The sequence below is a fragment of the Mustelus asterias genome, chromosome 6 (genome assembly GCF_964213995.1).
Source record: "Mustelus asterias chromosome 6, sMusAst1.hap1.1, whole genome shotgun sequence".
Classification (NCBI taxonomy): Eukaryota; Metazoa; Chordata; class Chondrichthyes; order Carcharhiniformes; family Triakidae; genus Mustelus; species Mustelus asterias.
Genome location: NC_135806.1, coordinates 28757355 through 28770846, shown reverse-complemented (window position 1 = coordinate 28770846; position 13492 = coordinate 28757355). Strand labels below are relative to the sequence as shown.

The window sequence follows — 13492 nt, the reverse complement described above, 5'->3', positions numbered from 1 at the left end:
ACATTTAAATTTGTCCTACCAAAATGAATCACCTCACATTTATCAGGGTTAAACTCCATTTGCCATTTTTCAGCCCAGCTTTGCATCCTATCTATGTCTCTTTGCAGCCTACAACAGCCCTCCACCTCATCCACTACTCCACCAATCTTGGTGTCATCAGCAAATTTACTGATCCACCCTTCAGCCCCCTCCTCTAAGTCATTAATAAAAATCACAAAGAGCAGAGGACCAAGCACTGATCCCTGCGGCACACCGCTAGCAACCTGCCTCCAATCCGAAAATTTTCCATCGACCACCACCCTCTGTCTTCGGTCAGACAGCCAGTTACCTATCCAATCGGCCAACTTTCCCTCTATCCCACACCTCCTCACTTTCATCATAAGCCGACCATGGGGGACCTTATCAAACGCCTTACTAAAATCCATGTATATGACATCAACTGCCCTACCTTCATCAACACACTTAGTTACCTCCTCAAAAAATTCTATCAAATTTGTGAGGCACGACTTGCCCTTCACGAATCCGTGCTGACTATCTCGGATTAATCCGCATCTTTCTAAACGGTCGTAAATCCCATCCCTAAGGACCCTTTCCATCAATTTACCAACCACCGAAGTAAGACTAACCGGTCTATAATTACCAGGGTCATTTCTATTCCCTTTCTTAAACAGAGGAACAACATTCGCCATTCTCCAGTCCTCTGGCACCATCCCCGTGGACAGCGAGGACCCAAAGATCAACGCCAAAGGCTCTGCAATCTCATCCCTTGCCTCCCACAGAATCCTAGGATACATTTCATCAGGCCCAGGGGACTTATCGACCTTCAGTTTATTCAAAACTGCCAAGACATCCTCCCTCCGAACATCTATTTCCTCCAGCCTATTAGCCTGTAACACCTTCTCTTCCTCAAAAACATGGCCCCTCTCCTTGGTGAACACTGAAGAAAAGTATTCATTCAACACCTCGCCTATCTCTACTGACTCCATACACAAGTTCCCACTACTGTCCTTGACCGGCCCTAACCTCACCCTGGTCATTCTTTTATTCCTCACATAAGAGTAAAAAGCCTTGGGGTTTTCCTTGATCCGACCCGCCAAGGACTTCTCATGTCCCCTCCTAGCTCTCCTAAGCCCCTTTTTCAGCTCATTCCTTGCTAACTTGTAACCCTCAATCGAGCCATCTGAACCTTGTTTCCTCATCCCTACATAAGCTTCCCTCTTCCTTTTCACAAGACATTCCACCTCTTTTGTGAACCATGGTTCCCTCACTCGGCCATTTCCTCCTTGCCTGACAGGAACATACCTATCAAGGACATCCAGTATTTGTTCCTTGAAAAAGTTCCACTTTTCATTAGTTCCTTTCTCTGACAGTTTCTGTTCCCAACTTATGCCCCCTAATTCTTGCCTAATCGCATCATAATTACCCCTCCCCCCAATTGTAAACCTTGTCCTGCCGTACGGCCCTATCCCTCTCCATTGCAATAACAAAAGACACCGAATTGTGGTCACTATCTCCAAATTGCTCTCCCACAACCAAATCTAACACTTGGCCCGGTTCATTTCCCAGTACCAAATCCAATGTGGCCTCACCTCTAGTCGGCCCATCCACATATTGTGTCAGGAAACCCTCCCGCACACACTGCACAAAAACTGCCCCATCCAAACTATTTGACCTACAAAGGTTCCAATCAATATTTGGAAAGTTAAAGTCCCCCATGACAACTACCCTGTGACCCCCACACATATCCATAATCTGCTTAGCAATTTCTTCCTCCACATCTCTATTACTATTTGGGGGCCTATAGTAAACTCCTAGCAACGTGACCGCTCCTTTCCTATTTCTAACTTCAGCCCATATTACCTCAGTGTGCAGATCCCCCACGAAGTCCCTTTCCGCAGCCGTTAAACTATCCTTGATTAACAATGCCACTCCTCCACCTCTTTTACCAGCTTCCCTACACTTAGTGAAACATCTATACCCCGGAACGTCCAACAACCATTCCTGCCCTTGTTCTACCCACGTCTCCGTAATGGCCACAACATCGTAGTCCCAAGTACCAATCCACGCCCCAAGTTCATCTACCATGTTCCGGATGCTCCTTGCATTGAAGTAGACACACTTCAACCCACCTTCCTGTCTACCAGTACCCACCCTTGACCCTGATACCTTCCCCAATACCTCACCACCCTCACTGACTTCTGGACTACAACTCCCTTTCCCACTCCCCTGGGCAAATGGGGAGCAGGTGGTAGGCTGACTTCAAGTCGTTGGTGGAGAACACCCGGTACTGCGCAATCTGGTTGACCATGTCAGATATGCGCGGGAGAGGGTACGCGTCCAGCTGCGTGTACCTATTAATGGTCTGACTATAGTCTATGACCATCCGGGGCTTGTCTCCAGTCTTGACCACCACGACTTGTGCTCTCCATGGGCTAGTGCTAGGTTGAATGATCCCTTCCCTGAGGAGCCGCTGAACCTCAGATCGAATAAAGATCCGATCCTCAGCGCTGTAACGGCTGCTCTTAGTCGCGATGGGCTTGCAGCCTAGCACGAGATTTTTGAATAGGGAAGACGGGGTAATTTTGAGTGTCGAGAGACTGCATGTGGAGCACGCTGGACAATTTGGAGGCTGCTGTTCTCCCACTGAAAGTGAAGGGAGTGGCCCATCGTACTGCAGGGTCACACTCTTCAGGCGGACCAGAAAGTCTAGCCCCAGGAGTACCAGAGCGCAAAGGTGTGGTAACACGAGGAGCCTGAAGTTCTTGTAAACTGTGCCCCACACCGTTAAGGTTACCACACAGCTCCCAAGAACAATAACAGATCGGGACCTCGACGCCATAGAGATTGTCTGCCTGACAGTTTGCACGTGGAGAGCGCACCGTTTCACTGTATCCGGGTGGATGAAACTCTCCGTGCTCCCGCTGTCAAACAGACAATGTGTTAGGCGCCTGTTTACCTCTATGTCCATCATGGACTTGTCGAGTCTGTGAGGCTTGGCCTGGTCCAGGATGATTGACACCACTGTTGGATCCCGAGTGTAACTGCAGGCAGCTGAGATAGTCGACGACGAGGACCCCTGCTGGTCTTCTGCGGCCAGTGTTGATCAAAATGGCTGCGCCCACAGATCGCACGTGGTCGATGGCGTTGAAAACGGCGGCACCCGCAGGTCGCACGTGTCTTGCATCGTCGTCATCAGAAATGGCGGCGCCGGTGAATCACACGTGGTGGAAGACATCGATGAGGCCGGAGACGAGGAGACGGATCCTAGGGAGTCACACGCAGCCCTGCTTGGCTTGGAAGGGGGCTTTGCTCGGCACACTTTTGCATAGTGCCCTTTCTTCCCACAAGTGGAGCAAAATACCGTCCTGGCCGGACATCTCTGACGAGGGTGCTTTGCCAATCCACAGAAATAGCACCGTGGGCCTCCAGCAGCTGCCGCAGCCGTCAGGTCTGAAGTTGAGAGCATGATCGCGCAGTTCCGAGGAGCCACCGGGTACAGTTGAGGCAGTGGCTGTACTTGCCACGATGTTCCCACGTGGTCGGTGGGGTAGGTTTCAAGACTTCTGGAGGCCGTTTCCATCGCATCGGCCAATTCTACCGTCTTGGCCAGATCCAAGTTACCTTGCTCTAGCAGCCGCAGGCGAATATATGATGAGCCGATTCCCGCCAAGAACGCATCTCGGATCAGATCGTTGGTATATTGAGTAGCTGACACCGGCTTGCAATTGCAGGCTCTGGCTAGCTGTTGAAGTTCGCGCAGGTGCTGTGCCGTCATTTCGCCGGGCTGCCGCCGTCAAGTGGCTAATAGGTGACGAGCATGGATTTCGTTTGGCTGTTTATGGTACAGCTTCTTGAGTAATTCGATGGCCTCTGTAATCTTGGGAATCACGGATTGTTGCATACACAGTGTCGCTCACCCTTGTGTGGAGGACCCGCAATCTGTCGGCGACGGTCTGGACTGCTGTCGAGGCGTCGATGTAATCCTGGAAACACTTCAACCAATGGTCGAAAGTGTTCGACGCTCCCGTGGCACGCGGATCCAAGGTTAGCTGATCAGGTTTAAGCATCTGCTCCATTTTTTTTTCTCTGAACAAAAATTTGTTGCGAATAAAATTGATGCGCGATTAATTCACTCGAGAGGCTAGATCGTACTCGGGAATAAAGACTTTTATTCGCAACAAGAATAGAGCACACTGCTTAACAATACTATCCCAGACTGAGGATCACTAGGAAGTGCAGTGACCTTTCTACTCCTATAAGAAGGCGGAGCCAAACGGAGTGTACCACAGAACAATGCTAACAGGTGGAACACCCCAACCCTAACCCCAACAGTAACAAGAGTAACATATGTACAAGTACCCTTAGTGATAACCATCTATGGTTCAGTACCCATAGTGATAACCATCTATGGTTCACCACAATCTGAAATTGAGAAACTTTGGCAGTGCATCATTCTCACAGTACTGCACTGAATTATCAGCCTGGATCATATGCTCAAATCTTTGGAGTGGGAGTTGAACCCAAAGCCCTCTGACTCGGCTCAAAGACAAAAGAACTATCACTGAACCATCACTGAGACTGCCTGTCTTCAAGATCATTTGTAAAACACTCAATTCCAACCAGACAGAAAAAGACAAAGGGAGCAAAACTTCTGACTCGTGTCTAACAGTTGGCCTGCAGGAATTATCATAAATAAATATATCCTTATCTGCCCTTTACAATTATGCTGTTGCCTCTGATGGCTGGAACTGCCTGGGGTCTACATCAAAAGACTCCTCACATGCCCCAGTGGAGTCCAACTCCACCTGATTCAAGTGGTCATCCCTCAATTCTACTGCACCAGCTGCTGTAAAGCAGGCAGGTCTAAAGAGGCCTGTGAAATATAGGCCAGCGAGAAATTAAATGTCTGAGGTAAGTGGATATTATTTGGGTGTTTGGTTGTTGAGGGTTCAGAGGACAGGGACTGGGTGCTGGGGGTGGGGGGGGGGGGGAGGGGGCATGGTTGGAAGTTGTGGTGGGGCACTGGCGGTTGGGTTTGAATGTGGGGTCGGGTTGGTTGGGGTATAGGCCCGGCAGGGTGTTGGGGGGGGGGGAATCCTTAGGGGATCTGTTGGTGGGGGCCTGGCTGTTTAAAATAGTTACCCAAAAGTTAGAAGGGGTTTCATTAACATTCGTGGAACCATCTGAATTTTGCAATTTAATTCGCATTTACAAATGGTTCACAGTGCAGAGTAATTCTTTAGATGTGTTAGCAGTTGTGGACAATTGCTGGGCAAATGCTTACCTGGAAACTCCGAGTGGGATTCCCCAGCGCATTTCTAAAATAACCCAGAAATGGGCCAAAATGTGTGCTACTCAGTCATTACAAGCCAGTATAGTTTAATTACAGGGAGTAAAAGTTAAATGTGAACATTGCACTTACCTGTTTTATGCATCTGAACTACAGCAACATTTGCAAAGTAATTTCCAGTTCCACAGATCTAAACAGAAGGGGACAATTATTACTTGGTTTGAATAACTCATCAATTAATGAATAAAACCATATCCAATGCACTAGTGGAATTCAGTATCTTACACATTTGCAGGAGGCTTAACTGGGCTATGAGTTGAGAATTGAATTGAGAATTTATCCAGGTCAGGACTAAGATCTGATAAATGGCTCTGCCGACACTTCTGGGATCCCTTTCCCATAAGTTATGGTCCATTTCAAAGGCAGAAATATTTATCGTTCATTATTGCTGGCTTTGATCGTAACTTTCTCTTTAAAACAAATTATTGATTTAAATAAATGGCAAAACCAAGATTTTATTCATTCTGTATCATGGCAAAAGGAGCTTGCTCTGAAGCAAATTAATGAGCTAATTCTGTACTTTTGACTCACCCACTTTGTGATGATGCATTTCTTCTGGAATGTATGCCAAGGGTAAGAACCATAAATGTTCATCTTTTTTAATATGCTACACATATGAAAGCCAACTGCACCATATGGTGACACATATCTAAATTTAATATCAAAATAATCACTATTTTTTAATGCAAGGGTAAATAAACCTTGCCCTTTTACAGAAGCACAAAATCACTTTCATTCCTATGCAAATACACAAACTGTATGAACCTCCCTTGTGGAAACAAGACCTTGGATCAGAAACATCCCCACCTCACCCAGTTTTACACACCTTTAAATTCACCTTATGATTAGCAATATCGACATTGCAATGTTGGAAAAACAATCTTTTGAGGGGGTCAGAATTTCACATAAATCAGAATGAAATTCAAATCCAGTCATCAAATTTTGTTTTTCTTCCTTGCATCAAAACATTTTTTTTCAATGCAAGGAAGCAGCAAATATCATCAGTTATTCCTCAAAAGATTATTTCATCAATTGTCATTTTGGATCAAACAGGTTCTTCAAAAGCTATTTTTATCTATTTAACAGCAATTTATGAATACGTTACGACACTGTGGATTGTTTTTGTCATTTGGAAGTCTTTTTCACATTGAACCTGTAAAAGGAAGCATATAGTGGGACGGTGGCTCAGTGGTTAGCACTGCTGCCTCACAGCACCAGGTTCAATTCTGGCCTTGGGTCACTGTCTGTGTGGAGTTTGCATGTTCTCCTCTGAGTGCTCCAGCTTCCTCCCACAGTCCAAAGAACAAAGAACAAAGAAAATTACAGCACAGGAACAGGCCCTTCAGCCCTCCAAGCCTGCACCAACCATGCTGCCTGACTGAACAAAAACCCCTGACTCTTCCGGGGACCATATCTCTCTATTCCCATCCTATTCATGTACTTGTCAAGACACCCCTTAACAGTCACTACCGTATCCGCTTCCACTACCTCCCCCGGCAAGGAGTTCCAGGCACCCACTACTCTGTGTAAAAAATCTGCCTCGTACATCTCCTTTAAACCTTGCTCCTCGCACCTTAAACCTATGCCCCCTAGTAATTGACTCTTCCACCCTGGGAAAAAACTTCTGACTATCCACTCTGTCCATGCCTCTCATAATCTTGTAGACTTCTATCAGGTCTCCCCTCAACCTCGTCGCTCCAGTGAGAACAAACCAAGTTTCTCCAACCCCTCCTCATAGCTAATGCCCTCCATACCAGGCAACATCCTGGTAAATCTTTTCTGTACCCTCTCTAAAGCCTCCACATCCTTCTGGTAGTGTGGCGACCAGAATTGAATACTATATTCCAAGTGCGGCCTAAGGTTCTATAAAACAACATGACTTGCCAATTTTTAAACTCAAAACCCCGGCTGATGAAGGCAAGCATGGCGTATGCCTTCTTGACTACCTTCTCCACCTGCATTGCCACTTTCAGTGACCTGTACAGTTTCGGCGGATTGGCCATGTTAAATTGCCCCTTAGTGTCCCAAGATGTGTAGGTTAAGGGAATGAGGGGGGGTAAATACATGGGGTTACAAGAATAGGGCCAGGGTGGAATGCTCTGTCGAAGAGGCAGTGCCAACTCGATGGGCCAAATGGTCTGCTTCTACAGTGTCGGGGATTCAACGTTTTTGATTTTGGGGTGACAAGAATTTTTTTTTATTGTGGTCTGTCCAGTAGGAAGAATCATACATTAATAGTCCATGTTGCACAAATAGACATACAAATTGCTAACCTGCCCAAAACAAACTGTTTCACAGCAATAGCTACTTTGGAAGAGGTGAATTCCTCTTTTATTCATTCTTTCCTTCTGCAATATTAGAGATTCTACTCAAGTAGCAGCTTGTCAGCAACCAAGCGAGTCATCAAAATAGCAGGAGTGTCAGCTTTCCTCCAGAGCAGATGAATTGGAACTTTACTTCAATGGGCCCCTGCTCATAGAAACCCATTATAATAGTGAATAAAATATCTTCAAACCAGCAAGTGGCAGCAAGTATTATTCAAAATGCTTCTTACATTAGATATAGCTCTGGTTGATTCTTTTTAATTTAGATCAAAATGAATCACATAAACGGAGTTCAATGCACCTCTTTGATTAAAATTCAGGTCAGAAACCTTCTATCTCAAGAACGTTTTAATAAAGCTTAATTATTTTGGGAAATGTCTCTGTGTTATGAATTGAAATCAAATGTGAAATCTTGGTAATAAATGTGTGAATACATTTGTTCACAATACCTTTTTTCAGTATTTTAATGAAGGTGTTGCCCATTAATGTCTGACTTAAAATAGCAAACAACGGAACTCTAGTTTACTAAATGAATGCAATTATAACAAAGATAAATTAAAATCCACAATTCTAACTCATTCTAAATTATAATTTCCTCTTTTCTTCACTACTCTTTGTGAAAGGCCTTATTCCGCAGTTAAAAGTCTCAACATGATCATATTATTCTAGTGTCACAGGAACATAGGGGCAGGAGGTCATTCAGCCCACTGTGCCTTCTCCACCATTCACTTAGATAATGGCTGATTATCTATCTCAATGGCACTTTCCTGCACTGTCTCCATTTCTCTTGATGCCTTGGGTATCCAGAAACCTATTGATTTATGTCTTGAAGATGCTCAATGATTGAGATCCTGGAGAGTAGGAATTCCAAAGATTCACCACCCATTGAGTGAAGACATTCCTCCTCATCTCAGTCTTAAATGGCCTACCCCTTATTCTAAGAGTGTGCCCTTTGGTATCAGAGTCCCACAACACCAGGTTAAAGTCCAACAGGTTTATTTGGTAGCACAAGCCACTAGCTTTCGGAGCGCTGCCCCTTCATCAGGTGAGTGGGAGTTCTATTCACAAACAGGGCATATAAAGACACTAACTCAATTTACAAAATAATGGTTGGAATGCGAGTCTTTACAGGTAATCAAGTCTTAAAGGTACAGATAATGTGAGTGGAGAGAGGGATAAGCACAGGTTAAAGAGATGTGTATTGTCTCCAGCCAGGACAGTTAGTGAGATTTTGCAAGCCCAGGCAAGTCGTGGGGGTTACAGGTTACAGGTCGGGATGGGAGAATCGCGGCCTATGTTTCTATTGTGCTTAGAGAAGACAATGGTGTTAAGAGTAAATAAGCCAACAGAAGTTTGCTTCGTTAGCTCTAACGAAGGGTCATCCAGATTTGAAACATTGGCTCCATTCTCTTTCCACAGATGCTGTTGGACCTGCTGAGATTTTCCAGCATTTTCTGTTTTGGTTTCAGAAGTTTGCGAGCATTGCTTAGCAAGTGGAGGCCTTTTTAAGGAAGAAAGGTGTTTTGCTCTTAGTTTAAGCTCAATTTGTTAATGGTTGGAGACAGAATACTAGAGAGTGACCATCACTCAAGTATGCCCAGAGAAGCTGGACAGGAAAAGGGAGTGGCAAAGAGACAGGCTTTCTAGGAACCAATTACAGTCCAGATAACAAGGGAATTGGGGCAGAACAAGTTTCTTAAGGTGACTAAAGTTAAGAGAATAGAGACCATGGTATTATTCAGAAGAGTTCAAGGAGGAGTAAACAAAACATCCTGATTTAAAGAGACAATTGCAGTAAACAGATTTAAAGTTGAAAAGTAGACTTCAGAGGTAAATCAAAAGTTTGATGTCAGTTTAATAGAATGTGTTAAAGCAATTGTGAACAGTTTGTACAGCAGTCAAGACAAAGATATCCTAAAGGGGGTGGTGTAAAACCTGGATACTGGATTCACTGTTAGAAATGGAGCAAAGTTTTGTTTAAAGGAGTCATTTGGAAAACTGGACTGGATTTTGGAATGCAAACCACTAATGATAAGTATTATTGTGAAAGAGTGTTTAAAGTGTATTTTTGGGAGTGGAGTTTGGAAACTGTCATGGGGTGACGGAAAAGGGCCTGGGTGGGATCCTCTGTCGGAGAGTCAGTGCAGACTTGATGGGTTGAATGGCCTCGTTCTACACTGTAGGGATCCTATGCAAGTTAATGGCAATAAACATGATGGAAGACAATTGGGGAGGAAAGCAAAGAATAGCAGTAAAAATTAATAGAAGGCAATGGTGAAACCAAGAAATCCAGTGTGTTCAAATAAATAAGTCGGTGAAAATGGCAGCAATAACTACTGCCTGGTCAGATTTATTGAGTGCATTGATGTTACTGTGATTTGTCCATTGTACACAGTGAACAGCAAAAAAAAAAATCTAACATTCATACAGACTTGTTGCAGAATGCCTGAAGTGTGCTTGGCAACTGCCTTTACAACAAATCTTATTGCAAAAGTAATTGTGGTTCATCTTAAGATCAACCCTAGAAATCAGCAGAGCTTTCTAAATTGATAAATACATGGAGATTATTGAGTTGTAAATGTTTTATTGAGATACCCTAAACTTTTTACGAGCAATGCTTCTGCAATTGAGATAAAAGCAGAAAATGCTGGAAAAACTCAGCAGGTCTGGCAGCATCAGTGGAGAGAGAAACAGACATTTCTGACTCTTCTGCACAATCTCTTTATTTGGCTCCAATGCTAATGATCAGGGCAGTTTATCTGATAAATGGGCAGCTGCCCATGCTGAACATGGACAATGAAAACAGTGGCGACATCATTGCTACATCTGTAGAAAATATTAACTCAGTCACAATTAGAGCAGTGTGTGCAAATTTGGATATCTTTTACAAGAAGGACATTAAAGCAATAGACAGCGTGCAAGATTAATTCTTCAAGATTATGGTAAAAATAGGAAACTGCAATTGTGAGAAGAAACTTGAGATACTGAAGCTGGACTTCAAATGTCCTTGGGAGAGAGAATGGGAGTGGACATGCTTTGAACAGCAATGGCACATCAGATTTCCAGGAGTAGCTGGAATTTTCAAACCTAGGACTGGTCTTTGAGGGGAATCAAAAACCTGCTTCCTTCCAATAAATTGCACATCAAGTTCCTTGAGAAGTTTGTCAATGGGCCAGAGAGGGCCAGAAAGCAATTTTCAAATCGCAAATCACCAAATTCAAACATTCTGCTGCACATTAGTGCACAGCTGTTGAGTTCAATGTGGAAATAACTACATATTTTTTTAAATGATGAAAAAAAATGTCAATAGATGCTTTTGTTCTGATTTAGATGCTGTATCTTTTAGCTGGGTGTTTGGCCACACTGTGCAGTGACTGCTGGCCCTCTACTATCCTTCCTCCTCTCTTCTGTAAGGCAATGGCAGGCCCTGTCATGGTTGCTGCATGCCTTTGATGATCATGCTTAGCAGGCATCTCCTGTGTCCTGGTAATGCTTAGTGCTACTAATTGATTGCCAAATTTGCAGTTGACCTAATTAAGGCATCTACATTTGAAGATATGCTTGGGCACGGCAGATGTGGCATGAAGTCATGGCCAGGAAATTATCCAAATGTCAGATTCCTGACCCCATTGAAATTCAAACACTTCATTGCTGAAACAGAAAATGATGAAGTATAGATCTAATAAAGGTGTTTTAAATTAGAGAAAGATAGAGTGAATAGAGAAATATTTTTGTTTTGGTAGGGCAGTCAGTTATGAGAAGTTATCAGTTTTAAATTTATTGACACAGAAGGTGGTTGTAGCATGGAATACTTTGTCACAGATCAAGTTGAAGAACAGACCATTGCATCTTTTAAAGAGATAAATAGTTTGAAGTAGAAGATGATACAAGACAATGGAGCAAGTCGGGAATTACGATTAGTTTTGGATTACCCTAATGTACAGTTGACATACAGGACTGTTAAGCCTACCTTATAATGAACGTACCTTATATTAAGTTGATCTTTCTCTACACCCTATGACTGTAACACTACATTCTGCACCCTCTCCTTCCCTTCTTTATGTACGATATGCTTTGTCTATGGAGTGCAAGAAACAATACTCTTCACTGTATACTAATAATGTGACAATAATAAATCAATTCAAACTCATGTGGTCGCTTCTCATCTCTGATTGGCAGCTCACTTGATTCAGTAACTGTGCATAGAAAGTTCAGTCAATTAAAGTAAGCACCAGCACATTATCATTAACTGCAACAACATGCCAAATTCAGTGAAGTGATTTTCTAATCTATTTCACCCTTGTTCAATGTTATTTGCATGTTGTGCTTTTCAAGGTGAGAAATGTTCATGCTGAAGATCAGAATACTTTCCATTGTCAGGGCCAAATACATCCAGGTGATGCACAGTGTGGGTACATAAAGTTTGGGGTAATTTTATTTGAGGAAGATTACGTTCTCATTCACCATTTATAACCAGTGCATACCATGCTTATTTTTAAATTAATCTTAACCAGTAAAATCATGAAAATATGGTTTTATTTATGTTTCATGTGGAAGCATTAGATATGGTCTCTCTCTCATTCTCTCTTCCCACTGATGTCCAGAATATCACATAATACCTGCAGTGAATGGGTGCCTGCTGTTTGTGCTTGCAGTTCCTGATCTTTCAAACAGCATTTATTTTTGAAACTGAGGGATACTTTCATCTGTTTTCATTCATTTTAAAATTCAAGGAGTAAAATTGTCCAATGCCAGTCACACAAAACCGACTGAAAGTTAAGTGACAGCCCCTTTTCTAACATGGCAGTGTGTAAAATAGTCTGAAATGTAAAGCGAATTCATTATTATTCCCATTGTGTTCTTGTCATTGACTAATTTGACCCTGTGATTTTCTTTAAAAAAGATTAATATAAAAACTCAGTTAATACAGAGAGTGATCAAACTATATATATTTATAGGTTTATGAATACAATCCTTACTCATGTATGTTACAACTCTGTATTGTACAGCAACAATTTTTATTAATCTATGTAAATCCTGTATCATTATTTTTTAAATAAATATTTTGTTCCTAAAATTGGTGGATGAGTGTTTTTTCTCTGAGGTAATGAACTAATTTAACACAGGACTGAGAGATAGCAGCATCTGTCAACTAATAATTGCCTCTGGGACCTGCCCAAATGCTTAGTTCATAAAAGTAGCAAATCATATTTCTAGAGTGTTAGAAATTAACCTTGTGCATTCCATCATAAATTCAGATCTATTTCTGTAATTAATTCAATTTAATCTCCCTCAGCATTTTATAACATCTTAAAGTCGCCAACGTTCTCAGCGTTACAACAGTGCAAATGTAACAATCTTGTTATGTTTGGGGAATTGGGGAGAGGGATTTGAATCCATCCATTTATAAAAGATTCAGTAGAATCTTATTCTGGGATGAACATTTCAAAAGTATGGTCAAGGTTTCCCTCAGTTAGATCCCTGCACACCAATAGGTGACCTATGGTGTCTATGACACAAACTACCCTGGGTAATCAGGGTGACTTGCTGCAGTGACACTCGAGTGTAATCGATTCCAGAGATGGAATCTCTGAGCCATTGCACATGGTGAGTCTGGAAGTGGTTGGCTGAATCATCACTCACCAAGTCCATGGGTACATAAATGTAAGTGTGCAAAGAAGAAGGATGCTTTCACCTGCACTGGTATCCAGTTTTGCATATAGGTTATGCTGACCCTGCATCAGTGGGCTAATGGGCACAGACCCTCTGATCTCTCAATGGTTGTACCCAAGAGGCATCCCCCAAGATGCATTGGGAG

At 43.0% G+C, this 13492-nt stretch overlaps 1 protein-coding gene across 1 annotated transcript in view; it reads right to left on the bottom strand.

Annotated features, from left to right (window-relative positions):
* The window catches only part of LOC144495277 (trans-2,3-enoyl-CoA reductase-like), a 190555-nt gene that overhangs the window by 10064 nt on the left and 166999 nt on the right, over positions 1-13492 (bottom strand). Inside the window, exon 9 of the mRNA XM_078215349.1 lies at positions 5423-5480. Within this exon, the coding sequence (XP_078071475.1) occupies positions 5423-5480 (58 nt within the window). The remainder of the gene's footprint in view (positions 1-5422; positions 5481-13492) is intronic.